Genomic DNA, 26,125 nt, shown 5'->3' with positions numbered 1-26,125 from the left:
CACCATGTTCAATACTAACAAATAATTTGAACCATACTGTTTAAAAAACCCAAGATGTTGCTCTGTTTTGCATTTTAAGAGGTGTCACCTATCCAAGCCTCTGGCAACAAAGCCAGGAGTCTGCTGAAGACATTTTGTTCCAGACGCTTATTCTTTTTAGCCACTTGTCTCAGGAATTAGTAAAACTAAATGGAGAGCATTTAAACAATAAAAACAAAGGCAGCCCTGAATATATGAGTTCTAACCTCCCTTCTGCTGTGTCTGAAACACTACTATGTAAAAGGGCTTCAAAAACTCCAAATAAGTTGTCCATGTGGAACAAGTCACCTACTCTGCAGACTTTATCATAAATAGATGATCTTGCAAAGTACATTCCCAAATGAAAAGAATTGCAGAATTTTACCAACAGTGGTGACACTGATTCAATATACACTGTATGTTAATATTTTTCTATTATGCAACTGATGGCATGGTTTATGGTAAAACTGGTGAGACTATTAGGCATAAACTTTTCATAAGGGAGTCAAGGAACAAGATTTCTCTTTCCCACCCTATTGACTTATGAGTTTCCCAGGGAACAGCAACTTTTTACTTTTTTGAAACATTTTAAAATTAACTACTTTGAATATCATCAAAAGAATTTTCCTTCTTCTGTAAATGGTATGGGTAAAATGATTTTCTTCATTGGTGGCAAGAGTGATATTCTCTCAGGAAGTTATCTGCCACTGTACTTACTGACCAACTACTGTTTTTTTGGTTTGGTCTCTCTCTCTCTTAATACCTCTACCGCTTACTATCAGACTATTGTAACTATGACTTCTTTGCCTGGCCTGCCTCTAGCAGGCTCCACCCTACTCCATAGTCTCTCTATACATGTAGTTTCTGTTCTATAGACTGGGAAGACAGACTACCAAGCTCATTCATATTCTGTGTAAAGTAAGAATAAATTCTCTGTAAGCATCTGCATGGCTCTTCAATCACTCAGCAGATGCTTATAAGAAAATACGTGTCCACCAATGGGTGAATGGATAAAGATGAGGTATATATGTGTGTGTGTACACACACACACACACAGTGAAATATTATTCAGCCACGAGAAGGAAGAAAATCCTATTTGCAATAACACAGACAGGCTTTGAGGGCATTATGCCAAGGAAAGAAAGTGAGACAGAGAAAGGCAAATACTGTACAATATCCCTTACATGTGGAATCCAAAGAAAGCCAAACTCATAGAAACAGTAGGATGATGGTTAATAGGGATGGGGGTGGGGGAAATGAGATGTTGGTCAGAGTACAAACTTTCAGTTAGAAGAATAAGCTTTAGGGATGGTAATTATAGTTAATATTGTATTATAAACTTGAGAGTGGCTAAGAGAATAGATCTTAAATGTTCACACCACACACACAAAAATAGTAATTATGTGATGTGATGGAGGTGTTAACTAATACTACTATGGTAGTCACATTGCAATGTATAAATGCATCAAATCAATACATTGTACACCATAAACTTACACAATGTTAAATCTCATTTATACCCCAATAAAGTTGGGGAAAAAAACACAAGAAAATGTGTAGTGTCTGTACTCTGACATCTCTTTGGGTACTATTAAGCTTAGTTTTGTTCTTAATTACTAGATAAATATGCTATCCTCTGTCCATACAGTGTGTTTCAAGACTGTAAATGAGAATATTCAAGCACCATTTGTTTAACATAAATATAAAGAGCCTATTATCCCATCATGCATATTAATTGAGATAAATTGACAACAAGAAGAAAGTAATTTAGCACCAGCATAAAGGATAATTTTGACAAAATGGAGTTTCTTATAGTTGTCTTTTCCATAAACACATTTATTTTTCTAGGTGAAAATATGATAGAAAGATCCCTGAACAAAATACATATATAGCATGTTATCCAGAGCTTATGAAGAGGCCACCGCCAGCTTTAATATGCTGACACGATCTTTAAAAAAACATTTTAATACCTTTAGGTGAAGCATATACATTGTTGCCCCCATCACTCCCTACTCAAGTCTGTTTTCCTGGACCCTGAAGATGTTGGAATTTGAAAGCTGTGTCCTTGTCACATCTTTAACTCTCTTGGTTGTCCTGCGTTCTGATCATCTTTTAAACGGGAATTACTTCTGATCTACCTGTTGCACAAGGATATTAGGAAGTAAAATGATCTATATATGAAACAATGAAAACTTTGTCGAGGAGATGGTATAAAAAATTAAGGAAAAAGATTGCCTGAATTGGTCATAAATCAATATACTTAAATTACAACAAAAAACAAGAACAGAATGATTAAAACATGATTCAAAAATATTTTAACAATTAAATTTCCATTTTTTCTTCAGTAAATTTTTAATCAGATCCACAGATCTAACACTTTGCCTCTCTACCTTTTTTCTCTTTGGTAGAGTTTTAAGGACGAATAAAATGGCTAGGGGGAGGAACGTGGGAGCAAGGAAGAAGATTACATGAATAATCTTCCAGGCTCCCAAATAATCTAAAGAAGAGATGAAAAGAAGTATGTGGCTGCAGGAAAAAAGGATTAAGACTTTTTTCTTGGAGCAGCCATAAATATCAATCTCTTTGTCACTACTAATGAGTCCTAAAAATATAATCTCTTTTGTTTTATCTTTTCTACCTACATTAGGTTGTGTTAAAAAGTTTGGTAAAGAGAAAAGTTAAAATTGATTTTAAAATTCAAGCCAACAATAAGTTATGTCTCCTCTAGATCTATCTACTATGTTAAGGATATTAACAGTAGATTATAGCATTACTCTGCTCTAAGTTTATTATCCTAAAAGAGAAAAGACACAAGAAATAACTAGAGAAGACAGTAGAAGAACTTTTGAGCAGAACAAAACCATGTGTCCTACAAAATAACCATCAAGCTCAGTAACTACAAAGCCCACATACTTGGAATCTTTATTTCATTAAATTCAATAGGTTGCTCTATTCAAGAATTCAAACTTTCTTTTTAAGCACAGTTGAAGTTTAGAGTCTTCAACCTTGAATATTTCCTTCAATTCTCCACCTCCAGGAAAATCTGACAAGAGCATTATTTGCTATGCTTAAAATGAAGGGATGAGTCAAGCTTCCCTGGAGACCTGAACCTCTGGCAATTTCCCCCCACAACTTCATATTTTTATCACATGTCTAACATTCAAGATGTATTATGTCTATTTTGTGCCATGCACTGTGGCTATTTACATGAATAAAAGCACAGTTCCTACCTTAAAGGAGTTCGTTCACCCCAAAAAGACACATCCCATCATTTTAATACAATGCAGCAAAGTGTGACAGGCATGTTTGTACAAGGTTATCACTGGGATTGGAAATGCACATATCAGTTTGCTCCATTGTTGATGATGCTAAATTTGATTACTTGAGTAAGGTGACAGCCCCAGCGTGGGTTGGAGGGAGAAGATGGTTAGGAAGGTGTGAAGTTCCTCCTGGATAAAGTGAGACCTAGCCAAACAAAGCAGAGAGGAAGGGATGAGAGCACTAGACAGAGGGGATAGCAAAGCACCAAGCTGAGAAAAACTAGTGCCTGTGTCCTGCCAGACAAGCAGTATGGAGTATCACATGGTTTCAAAGAGGTGGGCCAGGAACAGATTACAAAGGGCCTTGAAAGCCAGTATTAAGGAGATTGGTTTATCATCTAGGCTGGTAGTCTCCGAAGTGTGGTAAGTCCTGGGATGCTGGAGTAATTTTAATTGTCTTTAAATATGTCTATACTTTTATGTACATTTTATAATAGGTATTATATGTATCTGATCCATTCACTGAAATCAGGACCCTAAGAGGTCTGCGGGTGGGGAGAGAATGAAAAGCTCTTTTATACTAAGTCCTTAAAGCATCCAGGAGGAGCTGTTCAGCAGATAGCTGTATACAAAACTTAAGATCTGGGGAGAGGACTTTGCCTTGACATGTAGACTTGGGACATCTGCTGAAAACATGAGAAAAGAGCAGTGGACCAATAGCAGAACCCTGGGAGACACTAGTATTTACAATAACGTGATTACCTTTTTCAAAAGGAAAATCAGAACACAAGCAGTGTTTGCACTTTTATTATAAAATTTAAAGCAGCTCCCAAATATTAATACAAAGTTGGTAACTGCTGCTCCTATTTCCATTAGTGTATGAAAATGAGGTTCAGTGCACAAGAAGAAAAAATCTTTCTGCTAGTAACCCAGCAGCAGCTGAGAATGAGAAAAACGTTTTCCTTACTGTTTGGGGGCAATCAATAGAAGTCCACTATGAAACTTGGATAGTTTATAGAAATGGCTGATTATGGGGCTGGGCCAGGCAGGGAAAGTCTAAAGTGAGCCTGGAACACCTTGTGTCAGAAAGCAAGGAAATGCTTCAAGATTGAAACATGTCAATAGGACATAAGAGCTGGCTTAGATGGGCTCCCACTTAACCAAATTTTGTATGATTTGAGCATCAAAAAGAATAATGAATTTTAACTACTGAATATGAACAGAATCTGTGAATCCAAAGTGATATTCAAAGTATGTGAATGAAAAATGGAAAGCTTTTTACAAAAAAAAAAGTTAATGTAGAATGAAGGATGGCATTAGAAAATCCCCATGTTACAACTCCTATTTAATAACTGATGCAGGCTAATAATCATCAATGGATGCTAAAAACTTTGAGTTAAAGGTTGTTGAACAGGATATTCACATGGTCTCACAGGTTCCTTCTTAGTTATAAACAAGTATCTTACAATGGAAAGATAAGGCAGATGTTACTTTAACCTAATTTAGCATCACCAGTAATGGGGCAAACTGACATCATGTGCCTCCTAGTGTAATGCAAATAGGAAGTACATATCATCTAGGTATGTTATTTAATTTAAACCTACTCATGAAGAAACACTGACAAATCCAGAATGTGGAACATTCTGCAAGCTTATACTTTTCAAAAATATTAGTATCAGGAAAGACTTAAAAAAAAAAAGAAAAAGGCAGGGGAACTACTCTAGAGAAAAGAATGAAAGGAAGGAGACTAAACCCAAGGCATGAACCTTGCCAGAGTTCACAAAATAAAAACAAATAAAGATATGAAGTTTATGTGGGGAGGGACTTGGGAGTATGGATTGTATATCAGGTATTACTGAATCAATGTTAAATTTCTTGGGTGCACTAATGGTATGCTCGTTATGTAAAAGAAGTCCTTATTCTTAGATATATTTAGTAGTAAAGCAGCATCATGATGTCACAAATTTATTTTCAAAGGGATCAGCAAAAAAAAAAAACATAGAAAAGATACACACAGAGGAGATAAAACAAATACAATAAAATGTAAATACTTGAATTAGAGAAATAGATGTCATTGTACTATATTTCCAACTTTTCTGTAGTTTGGGTATTTTTAAAAATAAAAAGTCAGGAAAAACACATAAAGTAACCTATGTGTGGCTAATATACTATAGTTTATTTTATTTAGATGACTATACTAAATACTATAAAAGATTTAACACTTAAAAAAAGCCCACCATGAAATTCCTTCCCATCAAAACTAACCAAGCTAAGTGGTGGACTAACATCACCTCTGCGTAGTGTCAGCAACATAATTTCCATCACCTTTGTCTTTCCATGAGTTAAAGAATCATGTTTGACTTACCTGTGAATTTAACAAACCAGCCAAACACCTATAACATTCAGCGACTTTATCAAAAACAATTTACCACTGGAAAAGCTGTAATCTTCTGGTTTTAAAATAATTTATTTCATATGTCTGTTTTAATTTCATGTCTCAGAGCATACATTATTTAACCAAGAGGTGCTGGACAGATTGTAAAAAGGGAAGAAACATTTAGGATAAGAAACTGCCTCAATTCCATTAGAATTTGATCCTACCTTATGAAGTCTTGCTAGGATAAATGTCTATCATACTTCTTTTGTGCTTACAAAAAACATTAATTTCTGAATATCCAATGTTGTAAATAAAAAATTTTACAATTAAGTGTACATTCAACTGACACACAAGGCAACCAAACTGTCATCAACATCAGCATAATGTGTACTTCCTGTCACTGCACGAACATTAAACTAAACTTCAAACCACAAAAACATTATGACTAACATTAAAAAGGCAAGCTGTAAGTTACTCAAAGCCTACATAGGACAAATTGCACATGGTTAAGATGGGACATCATTGGACAAGGGTTGGTGCTGCATATATGGCTGCTTTTTTTTGTAAGAAGGCCATCGGCAAACAGGGCAGCAGTGTCGGCCCCCAGCCAACCACATCACAATGCAATTTTGATGGAACACATGACCACAAGGCAGCCCCATTAGTAAACACCCATTTTCAAAATTCTCTAGGCAAACAACACATTCCGTACAGTGCAGCATATCAGCAGGCCAAGTTAACCAATCAGGCTCCGTATCTTCATTAGTGTTATACGATCCATATGACCTCCCCTTCCTTTCGAATGGGCTGGTCTGACAATATTTATTGGCACATGAACAAGGCTCAGCATCACAGTGACGTGCTCCTCCTGGGGAATTGTGAACTACACTTTGTTTATCTTCAAATACTTCCTTCTCACTGTGAAAAGTGTCTGTGCTCTCACTGTCTGAGTCATTTTCAGTATCTTGAGACCCCTCCAATAGTTCCTCTTCAGGCTGGACTCCAAGACATTTAAATCGCCATATTGGCAAGTTTTTTATATAATCAGTTGGTATCAGAGGGTGAAGCCAAAGGTCAGGGAAAGCTAACCGCTCCAAGAATAAGTCAGGGTCTTCATCCCAGTCAGACTCTACAGGAAAGTTCTGAAAAGCAGCAATCGGATGGAAAAGGTAGCTGGTGTACCAGTCCCACAGACTTGATAACCATTCCAAGTTATTGGCATTGACTTCATCATGGTTGTTGCGCCGTCTCTTCTTCTCAAAGTAATCAATTAGCAAACCATGTCCAAGGTATGTACTGAGAAACAGGGCTGGGTGTGAAGAGTAAAACATCCAGTCTGCCCTTACCCATGAAGCCAGTGTGGTTGTATTAGAATAGCGCAACAATTTTAAGCTATATTCATAAAAACTATCTAAGTAAGGGAGCTGTAAAAAGCCCAACACAGGTAGCCAAGAAATAATTAATAGAGAATTATATGTTCCTAAAGTGCTTATGAGAACCACAAATCGCTTTATGGTTGCTCCTTGTGTGATAAATAAGTCCATCCAAGCCATAAGATTAACTAGAACCAAGCTCAAAACAAACAGGTCATTTACCTCAGGTTGTAATGAGCGCAGAAATGAATCCATAGCCTGAAGGGATATAAATTCACCCGTATGGTTTCCATATCTATAAATTCCTTCAGGAGTTCTAAGTATATAAGATGGCATGTTATATACACCAATATCTGTCATATAACTCTTGTTGTCCCAATTTTCTACATTAACAAAAATAAACTCAACTCTTCCAGTAAACTTTATACTTAGTGCAGAGAAGAAAGCTGGGGGTTGGTCAAGGTTTGCAAATAGGTATATTTTTACCCAAAATTGATCACTTTTATTCCATTCTTCTTTCAAATGTTCAGCATTATAAATGGTTTTGATCCGAGAAGCTGCATGAGCAGTTATCCACTTAAAAATGTGCTCTACTTCAATCCTGCGTCCACTGTATTCTTTAAGCATGACTTTCCCTTTAGAAGTACTTGTTTGTGGAACAGACATAATGAGTGTGGATCGTACCCAGCCTCTTTTCCTGCAGTATCTATAAGAGAGTAAACTGTAAGTAAGCAGCCAGGATGCTAGATGAGCTAGCTTGTGCATCTTCACTGTTGTGCAAACAATTAGTCTTCCCCTGAAAAATCTTCTCCAGCACTTGAAAGAGACTCTCTCCCCAAAACCAAATAACCTCCAAATAATCAAAGTAGTATAATAGCTGGCAGTTGTACAAGAGGAAAAGAAAGCTCTCCTTTGATCATATAACACTAATGAAAAGAAAGCTCTCTTTTTTTGTTCCATCTGTTTCATTTTTTACTTTTTAAAAGAGAAATATAGTTTGAAAAGCCTTTGAGTCAGGGAATCAGCAAATACTTAGGCATCTACTATATACCTACTGCTGCATCATGTGCTGATAAGATCCAAAAGATAACAGGAAAATAATTTCTGTTCACAAGGAATTTAAAATCCTATTTAGGAAACAAAACAGAAATATAAAACTATATATATCCTATTACTAAATAATATAAAAGAAGTTCAGAAAAGAGAATATCATTGGGAGTTTGAGCTGGTGAAGATTTCATGAAAGATTTGGGATCTTCAAGGAGCTAACCTTGAAAGTAGAGAGATTCAGATAAGCAGAGAAGAGAGAAGGAAATAGATGATCCTACATGCTGAGTCCCTGGCCTGAATGCAAGCACCTGGAGTGTAGGAGCCAGGCTGTACCCACTTATTAACCCAAGCACCCACCGCAGTGCCTAATACACATAGGCACTGATACAAAGTCATCTGCACAAAAGCACATAGAAGAGCAAATCCCGTATTTTTCTATATTCCCTCATCTCTTTAATGAAGACAATGAAGAGTTAATATTTAACACAGAGGAAACAAAGGTAGTTAAGTTTTCAGATTAAGAAGAGATCCAGTCCAAGAATGACCCCATTTTACAACAGAGTTAAGTATAAAAGAATTTAACTAAAACTAATCCTTTGTTTAGATTTATCCAGTATAGTCATAACTCCAATCCTTTTGTAAATGGACAGTTATTGCTATGTTTGTGAGAGCCCACTCCCCTTAAAAAAAACTAGACAATGAATGAAACACTGAAAAATGAAAATAGATCTTGTATTACACATCAGGGAGCTCATCAGTGAAACATTTTCTTTTTTTTAATAAAAGTATTTTCTGTAAACCTAATATATAGAATCTTGTACTATGTAAACCTACCTCAATAAAGTTGGAAAAAAGAAAATCTCCCATGTGGATATATTTGTTAACAGATTTGTAATTAGACAGTAATAAATGTTTAGTATCTTATTTTGCTGTTTAGAATATTGATATAACAATCACAAATGTTATACTTAGCAAACACGGATTATACTTTATTAAATTAAATAAGCATATTAAACATTTTATAAGATCATATTGAGAGGAAAGTTTTGACATAGGTGGCATATGTTTTTATAATAATATGATCAATTTTATGGAAGAATTTTCCAGTAATTTAAGATAAGTGAAGACAATTTAAGTTATGTCATAAAGACAAGGTTGTAATGACTGGTTAACTATCTGTGGCTCAGAATCAGATCAGACCATGACTCAGCTTCTTGTTGAGTTAATTCACTTCCTTAGCAAAATAGATTCCATTACTTTTAGTATTTCTTTAACTGAAATGGTTTGGGAATTGTATATTCCTACAAAGTATCTTCTATCCCATAACACTGTATTTGTCTAATGCAAAAAATAATAATTCATTAAGATGAATTCTATTTTTACCTTCCCCTCCAAAAAGCAACAAGTGCATATAGATAATTGCCTTATTTACATCTTACATACCTTTAATTTTTTAATTGCTTATGACACTTCTGATGACACAGTTCTACTCTTCGTCAATCTTTTATCTTTGTATAACTACCTCAGAATATTTGGCTTCTGATTTGTGTCATAAATGAGTCTTTCTGACAGAAAATCTTACTTCTTGCAAAACAGGCAAAGTCCTGTGCATACAGTTCTTCATGTAAGAAAACAAATGTACCATGTGCTTTCTTTTCAATTCAGAGCTAAGTGATAGTTTTAAGGTTTATCATTCCAGACAGAATTTCAGAGTACACAGGAAAAGAAAATTCCATATGTCATCGTATATCTTTCAAATTCAATCATGTTTTCCAGATATGAGAAAAAGTCTAATACTTACAAAACACCAGGCTACTAATATATATTTATCTAAACACTGGTATAAAGTAAAAAAGTATAACACACAAATAAAGCATATAATATTAATTTTAAAACACCACTATTAAGTAGAAATAAAGACTAATGTACATTTTATTTTTTAAGAATAATATTATACTACCTTATATCAATATAAAAACCCCTATCAACTCAAAACAAAATTTCAAAGGTCTGTATAAATTCAGTGATGATACCATAAAAATATCCTCTAGTTATTAAAGTAAACCTATGAAGATCTCAAAGAATTTGAAAAAAAAAAATGACAGAAAACCTGGCCAGCAAGTTTTGGCATTCCAGTTTCTGGTGTGGAAGGCTGTATTTAAAAAGAAACCTTGGTATTTCTGTTTGGTAATGTTTCTTCAGACCAGGTCATTGGCATCCTGGCCGGCTCTCCCATCTCCCTCATCCTTTCCTTCCCTGTTTATTCCACGGGCCCCCATTGCTGATACTCTCACTATAATCCCTCCTGGCCCATTTGCTACTCAGCTCCTGCAATGCCAATCTTCTCCATCTGCTCTTTACTGCCCCCATTTCTCCAACCACCAGAACATACAACTCCATCTCACTTTCCACTTTCTCCAAAGAAAACAGAGAATAGACCTGACAGGAAAAGCCCTCTTAGCTAGATCCCTTGGTTACGGAATGACAGGAATTAGGGCCAGGCAAATCAGGTATTCTGGGAAAGAAATTTAAAAATGCTCCCATAGACAAAGTCAGACACCACCCAGAGATGGTGGTCCTGAATATCCTTAGGGGAGTTAACCAGGTCAGGAAAGTCCTGCTGTACAATGGAACCCGGGCATTGGAGGAGGCTGCTCTGGAGGCCACCCCAGAGAAGGAACTGCAGTAAAGAAACCACCACAATGGTGGAGTAGAGAGTTCTGGTGTCTCTAAAAGTCTGAGATCAAGATGAAGACTCAATTATTGAACATATGATTAAAACACTCGCCAGATAAACACTATTCCCTGCCCAGTTACACCCTGCATGGACATGCTGGACATGCTTTTCTCTATCTCCCTCTTTTATTTTGTATCTCCATAATTTTCAAAAGAAGAAAAAAATGACCCTGACTAAGCACAGCTTCTATGACAACATCAACAGTTTTTACTCTGGGTGGAAGACTTTCCAAGTGAAAGGAAGCATGAACATGAAGATACTGTAACTGATACACATAACTGTGCACCAAAATCTATATCTTCATGATGAAGCTGAGAAAAATGAAAAGTGCTTTTTTAGTAACAAAATATAGCTACAACCAACAAAAAAGCAAAATTTGCTTAAAAAAACCCCTTCCATCATAAATAAGAGGGATTTGAAGATGAAGGACTTTGAGGACTGTATGAAGGTAGCTTATATAATATCTCTTCACTATTCTTCAGCTAGTATAGAATCAAAAAGAGTTTTTCAAAGAAAGAGCAGGAAAAATTTGCACTAAAATCCACCAGACTCAGTTATGACACCTCTGATATATTTTGCTTTATGAGAGTACACCAAAAAAACTGAATACTATTTCCTTCAGTTTTTCATGCTTAATTATCTTCATTTTATGTTATGTGCTTAGTTTTTAAACTCCTTATTGTTACCTAACAACTTACATTAGACTATAATATGTGTTTAACCTTTATGTTTTTGTAAATTTTATTCTATTTGATATTTTCTAATATATTTATATCACTGTTGAAATGTATTATTTAGGTCATTAATTAAAAAAAAATTCTGAATATCAGTAAAATATCACTGTAGATAATATGAATACTGACTCTTGGCATTATCTGAAAAGAGTATCAAAATATCCACACTATCATTTATTCTGGAATTGCAGTTATGGAGCTTGGGGTCGGGGCCTAGGGAGATTTTCACTAAGTCTCTATTTGGGAATGTTGGAATCAGACTAAATGCAGTTGTCTTTGGTAAATGAAGGATAGAAATAAGAATAATTTCCTTTTCATAAGAACATTGACACTTAGGCTATCCTGGATATTTCAACAAAAGGCACTGGAATTGATAAAGATTTTATGGTGAAGATGCAAATGGGAGCTTTGTGGGTAGATGAGAAGAGAACACAAGAACTAACTTTCTTATCCCCAATTCTTAGGGGTCCTCCTACCATAAACCTCACTCTATATTACACATGGACAAAACAGGAGAACTGAAGCAAATGTGGGCCTAAAAGAGAAGGGTAAGAAAATCTGAGGTATAGTAGTAGCATAAGAGGGCTTCCTACAGTTAATGGGTTTTCCATGGTGGCCACATAAGCCAGGCATATCTACCTTCGTGCTAGAAACTGTCATGGGGCTTTCCACATACATATCTTATGCCCCCTCCTTAGCACTATACAGAACATGCTATGTGGGTAATTAAATCAATGAATTAATGTGAGTTATAACTTGGTAGCACTTGATACTAAAATAAGAAAGATTCTGAAGAAGAAATAATGGAATATGAACCAAGAAGTAATGTGACAGACTAAATACCGGAGATGATGACAAAAGAAAAACAAAAACGCCTGCAAGGATTCTCATCTGAGAAAAGGCAAAAAAAAAAAAAATCCAAAAACACACAAAACCAACTGAATAATAAAAAACAGAAAAAGGAAAGGTAGAAAGGGCACATGTTTCATTAAAGGAAAAAGGATAAACCTGAATTTAGATCCGAGGTTTAGGGAAAAGGACGTACCTAGGAATAGTTGTGGGGTAGATGGAAATGACTGCCAAATGCAAACTGAAGGTCCGAATTAGAGAAAGAAGATTTAGATTAGTACCTAAATCCATAAATGTGCTGTAGTCTCTTTGAGAAGAAAATTGAAACAAAAAGGACTGAAGACATACTCTTTTAAGAGTCATCCCCACTAGAAAGAATATTGAAGAATAAGAGAAAGATCTCAGAAGATAAATAACTGCCAGTTTATCGAAAATAATTACTTATATAACAGTGTGCTACACATCATATTTAGGGTTCAGTTCAAACAGGCTTTTAATCATTATCTTTATTAAATAAGAAAATTCTGGCTAGAACTCAAATTCTAAGAGTTGCCTAATCAACTTACCTGGGGTCACCAGAACAGTTAAAAGTGCCTGTACGTATTCCAAATCTTGACACCTTCTTCACCATTTTCTCCCAGTGGATTTTACCCACCAATGGACTTCTGTCATTTGCTATGACCTATTCCCCCCAAAAGAAAAACAGAAACTTTAATTACCTAAAGTGAAGTCAAACCAACCATTTATATCTACAAATATAACTTGACTTTTTGGGAAAAGATACTCTGTTTCCAGGTCCTATTTACTGTATCATATTATATTGCAGTTCTTGTAGAAGGAGCAACTGTCCAACTGGCAAAGACTTAAAGCACTGAATACAGTGCACTAAACTCCCACACTTAAAAAGCTAGCCACATTCTCTACCATGTAGCCCATTTTCTAGAATTGTTATGCTGGAAGAAAAAGGCCCTTCCAGTCATTTCTCTACTCTGAAAATCATAAGCAATAACCCAAATAAAGCTTACTAAAAATGATCACATGTGGGTTCAACAAATTTAAATCTAATGTTTTTTTCAAGTATAATTATGGAGCCAAGAGTCAACACACATGTTTTCTATTAAACTATGCACTGACTAAATCAATACTATGGCTTTTTTCTTAAGATTCTAGACCCTAATGAGTGGGTCTAACGTACAAAAAGAATTACCATTAAAATATTCTACATTCTTGAACTTCTACTTCAAATTTTCAAATAGCTTTCAAACATAATTAGGATTGAGAGAAAAAAAATATTTTTAAAAAGAATATATTCATAGCATAAGGAATATAGTCAAAATATTGTAACAACTTGGTATGGTAATAGCTGGTACCTAGAATTATCATGTATATAAATGTTGAATCACTGTGTTGTACACCTGAAACTAATGTAATACTGTGTGTCAACTACCCTTCAATAAAAAATAATTATCTAAAAAAAGAATATATTCTTTTTAATATATTAATATATATAAAGGAAAAGAACTGTAAATTAACCTTCAAAATATGTAATGACTTCTTTCTCAGTCTAATTGTTAGTACCTTTTGCCTTTATTTCCTCATCTTCCTGATTTGAATGAAGGCAGAATATCAATGAGATAACAGTAAAAAACAAAAATAAATTAAGAACAAAAAACACAAAAGTAAATGGCAACATAAAGGCCAAAATGTCTAAAATCTTCATGAAACCATCTGTTTGATATATTTTAAGCCCAGGGTATGTAGGCCAAGTTTATTTTCATGAATGCCTGATTACTGATACTATTTAATTCAAAATTACAACACAATACTCTGGGCACCACTAATCTTTCTGGGAGGAAGGGCCATTTTTATATTCACAAAGCCTCCAGGAATTGAAATCCCAGGTGGCTATGTGAAATGAGTGCCAAGAGTCAACTACTTGGGAGTGGCAAGAGATGGTGAAACTACTTCATCTGTGGCCTCTCTGCTGGGAAGTCTAAGATATTTCAAGGGCAGCAGGAGAACAGAGTAGCACATGGTGGTGACAAGTGACTTGAAGTTTATTTTATGTGCCAACAGATCACTGCCCAGTAACCGCTACTGTATACCACTGAGACTACTGTCCTCATACATGCCTACATAACATTTTGTAACATAGTGTTGATGCTGAATAAATATACACACAATTTAGGGCATTAAACAAATGGCTTTGATAGTACCTTTCAGTGAAAATAAATGGCCTTATTGAGGGAGACCCAAGTTATTATTCAAATGCTGAGATCTAACCAGGAAGAGGGCAATTTGAGGACAAGTAGGTGAAAGCGCTTTCTGAGGTTCAGACCAATTACGTTACCCAATAAGTCCTTAGTTGTTGCATTTTTCCATAGTCCAAAAGCGCTGTATAAATTTTACCTGAAGAATAAGGAAGATCAAGGAAAGCAGGCACTTCATTTTTCTCCCTAACACCCAAGAATCAATATGGTAGATCTTTCCATCAAGTAATGAAAAGACTTTGAACTTATTTTTCAGATTACTCAGAAGAATTAAGAAATCTTTGTGCAATCGTATCTCCATGCTCCCTGCCCTTTGCACTCTTTTTTTTTTTATTTAAAGACCTCCCCTTTTCATTCCCATCTCCTGATCAAGGCTACAAATAACCTAAATCTGTCAAGTCTGTGTTTACAATCACATTGCATAGAGGGGTTAATCAAGAGGTTGCTTTAAATTGTAAAGTACGGCCCTAAGTCTAGGGGCATCTTGCAGCGAAAGTCTTGCTCACTGCACAGGTATCTTTCAGCCTTATAAGAGCTCCAATGCTAGGAAAGGAAGCAGGAAGGAGGGGGAGCTGTATCCAGGCCCCCCTGGTTACAGCTCTGACAACAGAAGTGCGTGAAAAGAGGTGGGGACATCCCTGAGGCAAGTACAGGACAAAATGCTTAACCCCAGGGCCGTATTTATTCAGCAAGCTGCTCCAACACCTGTTTTTGAAGAGTTTAATGATCCCCGACTGAGAGACACACAAAAATGAAAAATCCCCTAAGCACTGCATGAGAGCATTTTATTTGACTCTGAAGTTAAATTTATGCAATTAGAAATTGCTTTGTCCAATATCCTATATAGTAATTTTTCAACTGAAGTTTTAGCTGTGATTAAATTTGGTGGAGGCTGAATTAAACAACCACTAAAAATGTTAATATTTTCAGAAAACAACTCAACTGGTTGAGTCACATGGCACAAAAGAATAAGCCTATCACTACTGTGTCACACCAGGAGTCACACTCTTGTTCCCAACTTATAGCTCATATCCAAAAGTATACACAATGATTCTAAGTGGTATTCACAGTCCTCGTCTTATTAAAAGAAAAGACATACTTGGCAGTTAAGGAAGGATGCTGCGTTCTCTGTGGGGAGTATTTTCAGACACTAGAAAAAAGCTAGATGGAAGTATGTACAGCCTGAGTTTCAAGTCTGGAACAGACTTCCTGCAGCTAGTAGTGCCTAACTTATTTGCATTCTCATGAAGTATGCTGAACTAAACTGTTTTAGCGTTTTACAGTTTAGTAACTTGTTGTTCTATTTCTGACTATACAGGGTCTCTAAAGGCTCCAAGGTTTTTATTTGTTATAATAAAAGTCCCTTCCCCAGCAACCTGTCATCTGGACTGTTTTCTGGACAAACAGCATAAAAGACTTGGCTATGCAACTGCACATTAATGTTCCAATTCAGTGTATTTAAAATCACACTTCTTCCAGAAAAAAACTACTGTAATTTTCCTAGATTCCATTTCATTGTCTAGTAAGAGTTCTTTAGGATCTCTCAAGATGCTAGTACCATCATGGACCATCTAACTCAGATGGGAAAGATAATTATGTACTAAGATTTTTACTGGTCCACACATTTTAGTAAACCAAATCTGTTTTTATGGCAATAGACTATATGTTATTCATTGTTATGCCCTTAGTGCTTACCACAGGTTCACATGGCACACATTAGATTTCAATAACTATTTGTCAGATGGTTGGATGAAGGAGTGAAACCAGTAGTTTGCTGGTAAATGTTTAACAACTAGCTCTTCAGCAAAATACAGAAGCTCTGATTTCTATCATTTGCTTATTATTTCCTTGACGTAAGTACTCTCACATGGCCTATTTCAAGTTAGCAACGTGACATATCAAAACATGGAGCTGGAAGAGAATGTTAACAGTTGCCCTTCATGAAGCAGTACAGACTGGCTCCAGTATACCACTGCATGGAACTGAGTTGGACAGTGTGTAATGCTAAGTGCCCAAATTTTCTGATGCTTTCAGTTAAACATACAAAGAAAAACTTCTCTGTGGGGAGTATTTTCAGACAGTAGAAAAAAGCTAGATGGAAGTACATACAACCTGAGTTCCAAGTCTGGAACAGACTTCCTGCAGCTAGTACAGTGCCTAACTTATTTGCATTCTTATGAAGTATGCTGAACTAAACTGTTTTAGCTTTTTACAGTTTAGTAACTTATTCTTCTATTTATGACTATACAGAGTCTCTAAAGGCTCCAAGGTTTTTATTTCTGTTATATTATTGCCTACTCCCTTCCACATGAATTATAGGTGTTACCCTAGTATAAGAAAAAAAACACACACCTTTGCCTACTTTTTAGAGGTGGGTTTTACTACTTATCAGAACATCTGGCATATCCTCTTTAATACTGTTAATCCCCATGCAACATCTAGGCTGGATTAAATAATACAACTCCATAGAACAGGAGTACTGTGCTCTGATATTTTCTGCATCTCTCATTATTTCATTACAACAGGGAATTTCTACTTTCAAGATCATAGATCAACCTAAATACATATATGCAAATCTTATAAAATCATTAAGAGGATGACTGGTAGCAGAAACAAAACTCATTGGCATGTAATCATTTCTTTGTATTTCACTAGCTTTATGAGTAAACATAAAGTTTTCACCTATATGAAATAAAGGATACAGTGGCTTGACATGTGATTTGCCTTTAGAATAGTGTCAAGAAAGGAATAAATAGGTTAGAATTCCCCTGAACAAAATTATTGTTCAGGAGCAAGGATGAACAAATTTTAGAATAGCTACTAACTCTTTTCAGCCAAGCAGGAAATACATTAACATACTATTTCAGAAATACTGACCCAAAGCTTTACTTTTAATCATATGATGCTTTTCACTGCTATTCAATTCGAGAGACATTAAATTCCTTTCGATGGAACAAAGCCAGTAGGGAACATATATCACTGTCCTTTGAACTTCTTTGAACACAAGTCAAAACAGAGAAATAGAAATGTTAAGGTAAGGATAGATCCATCAAGCCCATGAGGTGTTCTAACTTTGCCACTTTCAGAAGCCTATTCACTGTTCATCTGCTTCCCTAAGCACCTTTTGAAAGAAAAGTAATTGTCTTCTATTTGTGATGCTAAGAAATTGGGTGGCAGCAATATCAAAGAACCCACAACATCAGCAAATGAAAAGCTAATCAAAGATATGAACTTAGGTTAGAAACAAAGCAGGCAACCTTAGAACATCAGAGAGAACTATTAGGAAAAAGAGGACTTGGTTCTGCCATAGATCACATAGTGTATTATAGTGAGATGTCTCCTGTGTGTTGCTGCCTTGAAAACTTGGTTCTTTCTAACTAGTGTTACACAGAAAAGCTTGCCATGAGAAGAAGTATCCTAATACTCTACCATAAGGCCAACTCATGTGCATTAGCATATCTTGAAACAATTTAGAGAAAGATAAGACTGTTAAGATGTATTATTCAAAAGCTAAACTCATGGATTGCAAAGAAGATAGAAATCATAAGGAATATTGGATGAATTAAACAAATTATAGGAATTCACTTTTCCTTTTGTGGTTATCATTCCATAAGAAGTGTCACCAAAAAAGAATCAACCTAGATTATCAATCCATTCCAGAAAAATTATGAACTGACCAAGTGACGAAATAGCTAAGTCATATACCCATTTATTAAACTCACTTTTTCCATAAATAAGTAAATTCAAACATCTTTTCAGCAATGTGATATATGAATTCTAAAGTGCTAATTATCAGTTACATGTGACCTAGTGACATTTTTTCTCAATATATATAAAAGGAAACTATAATTCACCCGAGTAAGGAAATGAATTTTGAAAACTGGAAGAGATAAATAATTTTAAAGAGAAAATTATTCAGTGATTAGAAAAATAATCACTTTTTCTAGTGGTTAGAGAAAAGTAATTTTTAGTGATGAGAATTTAGAATGCTAACATTCACTATAATTCATTATTTGTTCATTTCATTCGTGTCACCTGTTCAGAGAACTCCTTGCCACTGTTTCCTTACCCTGCTTATTTTTCTTAGCATATTCCACTAACTAATGTTACATCAAACATTTATTTATTTAGTGCCTACCCCTCCCCACTGGAATACAAGCTGCCTGAGAGAAGAGGACGGAAGACTCATGTATGTTCCTGGCATTAACTCCAAGGGCTGGCATACACATATCAGCTGAATAAACTGAATTTTGTCACGTATTAAGGTTTAATACATGGTTAACTTTAATACAGCATCAAAAAATAGCTCATTTATAAACCAAGAATATATTCCTAATGAGTGAACCAGAATGTGTTTATAATATATAGGCAGCACCCTCTATACCAAAAGAATTTCCAGGTGCTCAGCATCTTTACCATTCACTTTGTGGGATCATTCATGTGTGAACAAACATTTAGACACAGAACACAGGATGGTGGCATTGGCTATTCAACTCCATCTCAGTAATAAAATGAAAATTATCAAAACCAGTAACTCTTCCTTGATCAGACTATCAGCAACAAATATCTGGGAAAAGAAACAGGTAACAATTTAAATTATAAATTAAGGCTTTAAAGGTGTCACAGTTAATTTTTCAATACCAATCAATCAACACAGACATAAACTAGAATTTGATGGATAATGTGTAGACTGTACCCATATCCTCCCAGGTTCTCCCTTTGCTCAACTTAAAAAATTATTGAATTAGATTCTATCTGGAGGTAAAAGATCAAACACAATAGGAAGATTACAAATAAAGGAAAGGTCATGGATATCCAGTGCAATCACTGAAGAATTCCCAAACTTCAACTCTTTAGCCCAGTGGACTACAATATTATTCCATCCTTTTTTGATGTACATGCACTTATTTGAGGTCTTGTGCAGTAGAAAATCTATCTATCCACAACATACTGCAAATCAATGACAGGACCAGATCTGCGACTAAGGTCTCTGAATTCATAGCTTTTTCTACCATATTTTGAAGGCACTGTTCTCCAAAAGAAATACGGAGAAGCCAGCTATTTTGATTTTTGTGCCCTCGATCAAACTTTGCTAACCCCAGTGTGAAATAACAAGAGTACTGGATAGGAAAGCAGGGACCTAGGATTTCCTGGTTCAATAATCGTAACTCATGCTGCTAAGTTACTTGATTTGTGAACTTATTTTTAAAAATTTAAATAACTTTAGCCTTGCCTAGGCAATATTTATGAAATTACATGTTCAGTATAATATTGATTTTGTAATTCACATTAAAATATGTAAATGGTAATATATGCCCACTCACTATGAGTGGTACATAAACCACACTTTGGGAAGCATAAAAGATTACTTTTAAGGCCTTTCATAGCCCTAAAGTTCTAATATGTTCATTAAATCTCACAGTTGTGATATCATTAACAGCTAGGGTTTAAAATTATAATTTCATCAATTTAATAAACAAAGTAATGAGTACCCAATATCACTCACGTCAACAGTTCTTCCTCTTTAGTCAAAAAACTTGGCTATTTCTTTAATAGAAGGATATTTTTATTTTAGGGTTCTTCCCTTATATTATTCCTTCCAACAATTAGCTGGATCACTGAATTAAAAATGGAGTTAACAAAAACAGAAACAGCACGAATCACTAAATAAGGGGAATATATATGTTTCTTTAATGAAGATCCAACAACTAAAATAAATTTGCTTCTGCTGATTCTGAACAAAAAGGTCAACCGTCTTTCCTGACACTTCCTCCCACACCCCTACTCTTCAGCTTTCATTTTCCTTGACCTGCAATACCTCTTGAAGAGGACACCGGAACTTCCCTGTGAGAACATAGGGAACATGAGTTGAGTCGAAGAAACACAACACAGGCTGAAGTGTCACCAGCTGGTGAATACCATTTTGGTAAAAATCATTTCACTTCTATCACTGTTTCTGATACCTGAACCAGCCAGATGCCATCTTTTGTGTCTTCTACAAGTTCATAGAAGTGCATTTCACCACTGAAATTGGTACTAGAAACTGATTCAGATGCTTCCTCTTCCTTGAGTGCAGAATAGAGCTCACCTTCCATCAAGTCACCTAAAAAAAGAAAAAAAATAACAGTTAAAAAATTTAAATCCCACATCCCCAACTTCAAAGATTAATTCCATTTTACCCTGTTAAGTATCATGTTATTGTACTTCTGCTGTACTCTATAAAATAGAGCCTTAATACACTCATTTAAGACTCATATATTCAGTAAGTATGTAATATGAACCTACTATATGTCAGGCAAAAATGGATAGAGCAGACAAAAATCCATCTTTTCATGGAGCTTATATTCTAGTGGAGTCATCACATAATTTAGTAGGAAATTACTGAATTTCCTGGTAAGTTCAAAAAGCCATCACAATATTTAGTTTTGTAACGTTTCTAGAGTTCAAATAATTTTTAAACAGTATGCTTTATATACTTCTGACTTATAAAATTTAGAAATGGGTTTACAGAATTTGCCATCACCACCTACTTTAAAATAGCAACAAGGTTTATAAGACTTGGAGGTTAGGCACAACAGATTACCTATAAGAAGAAACTGTGTATTCATATACAGATTTACAGTGTAAATTTAGAGCTTGTATCATCAAATAAAAACTAAAGGAAAACACTAACATCAAATTATTTTTAACTTTTGCCTTAAATGTTAAATGATGAGAAAACAACACTATCATGATGGCAGCAAAACCATTCACAACGAATACTTAAATTTTAACGTTAAATTGCTATACCAAGACTTCTGTGCTCTAAGTGTGTAATCTGAGTCATATTTTTGTGGGCTGTGTGTATTCTTTAAATGGTATGTACACTCAAAGTCACAAGCATTTTTAGGCCCAAAAGAAGGCAACACTAAAACAAAAGTCAAAAGAAAAAAGAATGTGTTATCAAATTATTTTACCATGAAAACTGATTTGACTTTAGCAATTAAAACACTCTGCATTTTTAAACCTACAAAATTTACTTTAATGTTAGAGATCTACTTTACTCCATTTCCCTCCACCCTATGGAAGAAATAAATCACCATAAACCACCCAGTAAACAAGAGGCGAGAATAATACATAATCTTGTTTTTTTCTAAAGGAAACGTAATACTTTTACAAAGACGATTCTCTCCTCCAGAGGATATGAGCAGTAGATGTAAGTTTGATAGTCAGTAACCTGCAAATATGTGAGCACTAAACTCGAAGGAAGTTAATATTCTTTCTATCACACGACATGGCTACAGGGTACTAAATAAGGAAAATATTTGTCTTATAAAAGACAGAGCTGACAGGTATACTTAAAACAACAAAAGATAGCCATCAGTTTCAACTGCTTCCTACAGCAACCCAGAATGCCCTTCTCAAATTACAGTACGTTCCCCTTCCAGGAAGTGTATCTAAACAAAGATTTACTTTGGCCATTTAAAAAAATGAACCATATTTCTCACCCAATCCTACCCCAAATCAAAAATTATTGAAAATGCATTCTTTAGGAGGTTAAATATTTTCTTAGCACTGTTGCAATTCTATTTCTCAATCCATTTAAAACACATGCAGCAGTGTGACACAGAAGGTTTACGTCCAAGATACAAGAATTTTTTTTAAATCCTGACAGATATAAACGCTTTCAAAACAAAACAAGGTAGTCACTCACAAAAAACATTCACCTTATTCTCACCACATCTGAAGTATAAAAAGCTAATATTGTACAGTGTATACTTTATATGTAAACTCATTATTTAAAATTTAAATCTTAGGCGTAAATACAAATACCTCTTTGATATTAAGTATTCCAGTAATATCTTCCTCTGGGTAACTTGCTATTATTACTATCCTGTCAAATACTGCTATCTACAGACAATGTTTGGGGGATTTTCTTTTCTTGTATACAAATGAATTTCAACTGACAATACTTTACAGTTTGTAACTGATTGACATGCCCTAATTTTGAGAAAATCACTCCTTAGTAAACAATTTTAAGAAGCTGCACTTTATTTTAAAATAACCTTAAAAAGACATAGCAACAAATAAGTAAAATAAAATAAAAATAAAAATAATTAGACATAGCAACACATCCTACAAATAAATTCCAGTCCCCTTCTCAACACTAGGCTTCACATTTTTCTAGAAAACTTGGGTACCCCTCGGAGTAGTCTGCCTAATCCGTCCAGGTAACGCCTCATTCTGGGGGACCACCAAGTAGAAAGAAATACTGGTCGCCCCCTCCCCGTTGGGAGGTGATCCCAGGGGAGCCCGATACTAACCTGACTTTTCCACCAGCTCCCGGACATCCTTCTTCTCGGGCAGCCCAGAATATCCCAGCCCCCGGCACTCCAGAATGGTCTTCAGCTTCTTGAAGCTCAGCGCCACCGGATCCACCAGCTGGGTGGCAAAGATGCCAGTTTCATACCACACAATGGCCTCAAAAAACCTGGCCAGGACGAAGAGGACCAGAAAATAGAGAAGCAAGAAAAAAAGCTTCAGCCACATCTTCCCCTGCGTCTTCTCTCTTTCCAGAGCTCAGAATACGAAAAAGAGGAGGGCAGGGGGAGCGTGTATTTACGCCAGCCTGGGCGAGGGCACTAGCTCGGCGTGTGGTCCGGCCCTGGCCGCCGTCACTGCCCAGCCCGGAGGAGGCAGGTGGATTTGGTATTCGTGCGGGGGTGCGGGGAAGACCAGGGGGGACAGGGGCGCGGAGCCTCGCAGCCCCCCTGCGGGGCCTTCCACTCAAGGAGAGAAAAATAAAGGGAAAAACTAAAAAAAACCCATCAGTTAAAAACCCAAATAAGAGAGGTGGGAGGAGAGCCCGACGGGAAGAACAAAACGAGGCACGTTTCCTCCGGCGGGGAGCACTGACCGAAGTGGCGGGGTCGGCCTTCCAGCACCGTAATCTCAACGGGGAGAGGGGAGGCCAAAAAAATAATTCAGGTTCACGGAGGAAGATGGGTCCGGGCCGCAGGGGCGGCGCTCCCGGGAAGCGATTGGGGGCGGCCGGGCTGCGGCCGGGCCCCCGCGGCGGCCGGTCAGGAGGGCGCGGCGCTTGGCCCCGCCAGGCCCGGGGCCCAGAACGGGAAGGAGCGGCCGACGCAAAAGCCGTTCCCGGCGTCCAGGCCCCAGGCCCCGCCGGCCGCCCAGGCTCCGCGAGAAGCGCGGCGGGCACCGCGGCGGCGGCTCCAGGTTCGCTCGGGCCCGCGGGCGGCGCCTTTCAGGCGGGCAGGCACCGCGGCCCGGTGCGGGAAGGGGCGTCGCTGTCTGTGCAGAAGGAAATAGGGCTTGCTGGGCTACCGTCCGGAGGAAAAAAGCAAGAACAGGCCTGAGACCGCTTCCCAGGCGTTATCGGGTTGCCTCCTGGCCACGCCGCGGCCACCCCGCTAGGATGAACGCCCCCGCCACCTCGCGAGGTTGTGGCCGTCGCCTCCGGAGCAGAGGACCAGCTGCGGCCGCTGCCAGAGCCGAGACATAACAACTGACGTCGGCGGCGGGGCGGGGCGACGACAGCGCCCGCCCGGAGGGCGGTGGGGAAGTGCGGGTGCTCCGGGGTGGTTGGAGGCGGGGAAACTGGGGCCGGGGGCGCGGCCAAGCCCGGCCGGAGGAAAGCCGCATCCTTGACGCGGCTTGCCAACAGCTCCCAAAGTTTCCTCTCCAATGTCTCCTCCTCTGTCCTTTTTGCCCTGCAGATGTTTAGTAATTGATTTTGTGTGAGGATTGAACTTTTGATTGTGTCTCTTTGTGTATTTTTTGTATATTTACTTTGTATAAAAATAGGGCAGTTAATTATCCTCTTTAAATCGATAAAAATAGAAGAGTCTGTGCTAGGTCCTGGTGAATAGGTAAACTTAGGTCACGTTTGGCTTGAGGTGATAGAAGGTGAAACCCAGAAAACAATGGTTTTCCATCTCTCGGAGAGTATGTAGTTGGTGCACATGTGTATTGGGGGAGTTTTGGTTGAAGGGAGTTAAAACTAGGCCCTCTTGTCCCTGCCTGTGACAGTCTTTACTCCCCACTTCAGTCTAGGGGAGTTTAAAGCCCATCTACTGAAGCACTAAGTTCCCAGGACAAAGGTTGTTGAGTGTTGATATGTCCCAGTGCAAAGTTTACGGTGTGTTTCCTTACCTCCCTGAGTGTGGGCACAGCCAGAAAGAGGAACTTAACAAAGAATGAGTAATGTGGATGAGCATGCAGTACCTGATTCTGCATTTATTTAATTAGTGGAGCTCTTTATGTCAATTTCTGCCAGTCTTGAAGGAGAAAGGGATTGCAAACACAGACTAAACAGGGCTGGCTTCTACAAGCTCAGTTAATCAGGAAGGAAAAGACCCAGGAATTACAAGAAAAACGTTAGCCATTGTGCAGAACTGTCAAATGTCCTGAACGAAGGATGAAAGTTTCAGGAAGAATGGGGATGTGATCCTCATTGGAGCAAATGAGGAATACGAAGCAAAGAATGGACCATGAGAACGTAGCCTAAGAATGGTGCGTCTTTAAAATACAACAAAGAAAGGCATTTCAACTCCTAGCTAATGGAGGAGGACTGAGGAGGGCTTGGCCCAGGAGAGAGGGAGGGGGTGTAGGAATGTACAACCAGCTCTTGGCTTTTGCTCCTATGTCTTAACTACCTTCAATGTGACTTTGTTTCCACAGCTGGCAGATTGATGTGGGAGACTGTATTAAACAGTTAATTCTAACAAACTTGGGTCTGAGATTTCAGGATCCTTGGGCATTTGATGGTGACCCTGTTAATGGGTGGAACTGCTGTCCAAACCTTGACATACAACGTGAAGCCCTCTTCCTCAAAGGAATGTGCTCACTAATGAGGAAAGGCGGAGCCAAACTCAAATAATATAAAAGAGGGGCGGGTGGGGAAAGTTGGGGTGTGAGCTGAGAATGGAACCAGCCAGCCCAGAGTTTCAAATTAGAAAAATAATAGAGTGTGGGAGGGACTCGAAAGAAGGGATTAAAGAACTCCTGACATTTCTTATTTGTTTCAACTGCCGCCCATTCCAACCCCCTTGCCGGTTCCCTCCTGATTTAACTTCTAGGAAACATAACAGCACCAATTAAAGAGCACACAGGGTAGGCGGGATATAGGGTATAGACATCCTCTGTTGGGATGTACAACTTTTCAAGAGTGCAGTTTACAATGTGAGTTAGAAAGACCCTGAAATAAGTGCTCTTTGGCACTGTAATCTCATTTCAAGGGCATTATCCTGAGCAAATCATTGACACGTGCACAGAGATGGGTGTGCAGAGTTTTGTTGTTGCTGTTAATAATACAGAAAAAGAAAGAGGGAAGAGGGAAAGGGAAAAGGAGAGACGAAGAAAGGAAGGGAGGAAGGGAGAGAAGAAAGAAAGAAAACCACCCAAATATCTAGCAGCAGAGGACTGGTCAAGAACGGTAATCCAAACGATGAACTGTTA

General features: G+C 37.3%; 1 protein-coding gene across 4 annotated transcripts; it reads right to left on the bottom strand.

The window, feature by feature from the left end:
• Positions 1-5,726: 5,726 nt before the first annotated feature.
• Positions 5,727-23,701, bottom strand: RNF103 (ring finger protein 103). 4 transcript variants are annotated; one of them, XM_036931145.2, is made up of 5 exons: positions 23,565-23,701; positions 22,972-23,138; positions 20,632-20,771; positions 12,965-13,080; positions 5,727-7,734 (listed from the first exon to the last, which is right to left on the bottom strand). In XM_036931145.2, exons 3-5 carry the CDS (start codon positions 20,761-20,763, stop codon positions 6,162-6,164), a joined length of 1,821 nt encoding a protein of 606 aa, XP_036787040.2. In that variant the 5' UTR covers positions 20,764-20,771; positions 22,972-23,138; positions 23,565-23,701; the 3' UTR covers positions 5,727-6,161. The 4 variants fall into 4 exon arrangements, 3 of the variants coding, with proteins under 3 accessions (XP_036787040.2, XP_036787039.2, XP_057353017.1); XM_036931144.2 differs by lacking the exon at positions 23,565-23,701 and having other exon boundaries at positions 22,972-23,422; XR_005033678.2 differs by lacking the exons at positions 5,727-7,734; positions 23,565-23,701 and adding an exon at positions 19,085-19,235 and having other exon boundaries at positions 22,972-23,422.
• Between the last annotated feature and the right edge of the window lie 2,424 nt (positions 23,702-26,125).

The sequence above is a fragment of the Manis pentadactyla genome, chromosome 2 (assembly GCF_030020395.1).
Source record: "Manis pentadactyla isolate mManPen7 chromosome 2, mManPen7.hap1, whole genome shotgun sequence".
In the NCBI taxonomy this organism is placed as follows: Eukaryota; Metazoa; Chordata; class Mammalia; order Pholidota; family Manidae; genus Manis; species Manis pentadactyla.
The sequence above is the reverse complement of the archived record's forward strand: the minus strand, read 5'-3'. Positions and strand labels throughout refer to the sequence as shown.

Coding starts and splice junctions, on each gene's coding strand:
- RNF103 (XM_036931144.2), bottom strand. CDS start 23,197: ATGTGGCTGAAGCTTTTTTTCTTGCTTCTCTATTTTCTGGTCCTCTTC. Junction 20,772..22,971: donor GGAGCTGGTGGAAAAGTCAG/GTTAGTATCGGG, acceptor TTCTTTTTTTAG/GTGACTTGATGGAAGGTGAG. Junction 7,735..12,964: donor AACTGTTCTGGTGACCCCAG/GTAAGTTGATTA, acceptor ACTCTCTTATAG/ATACTGCAGGAAAAGAGGCT.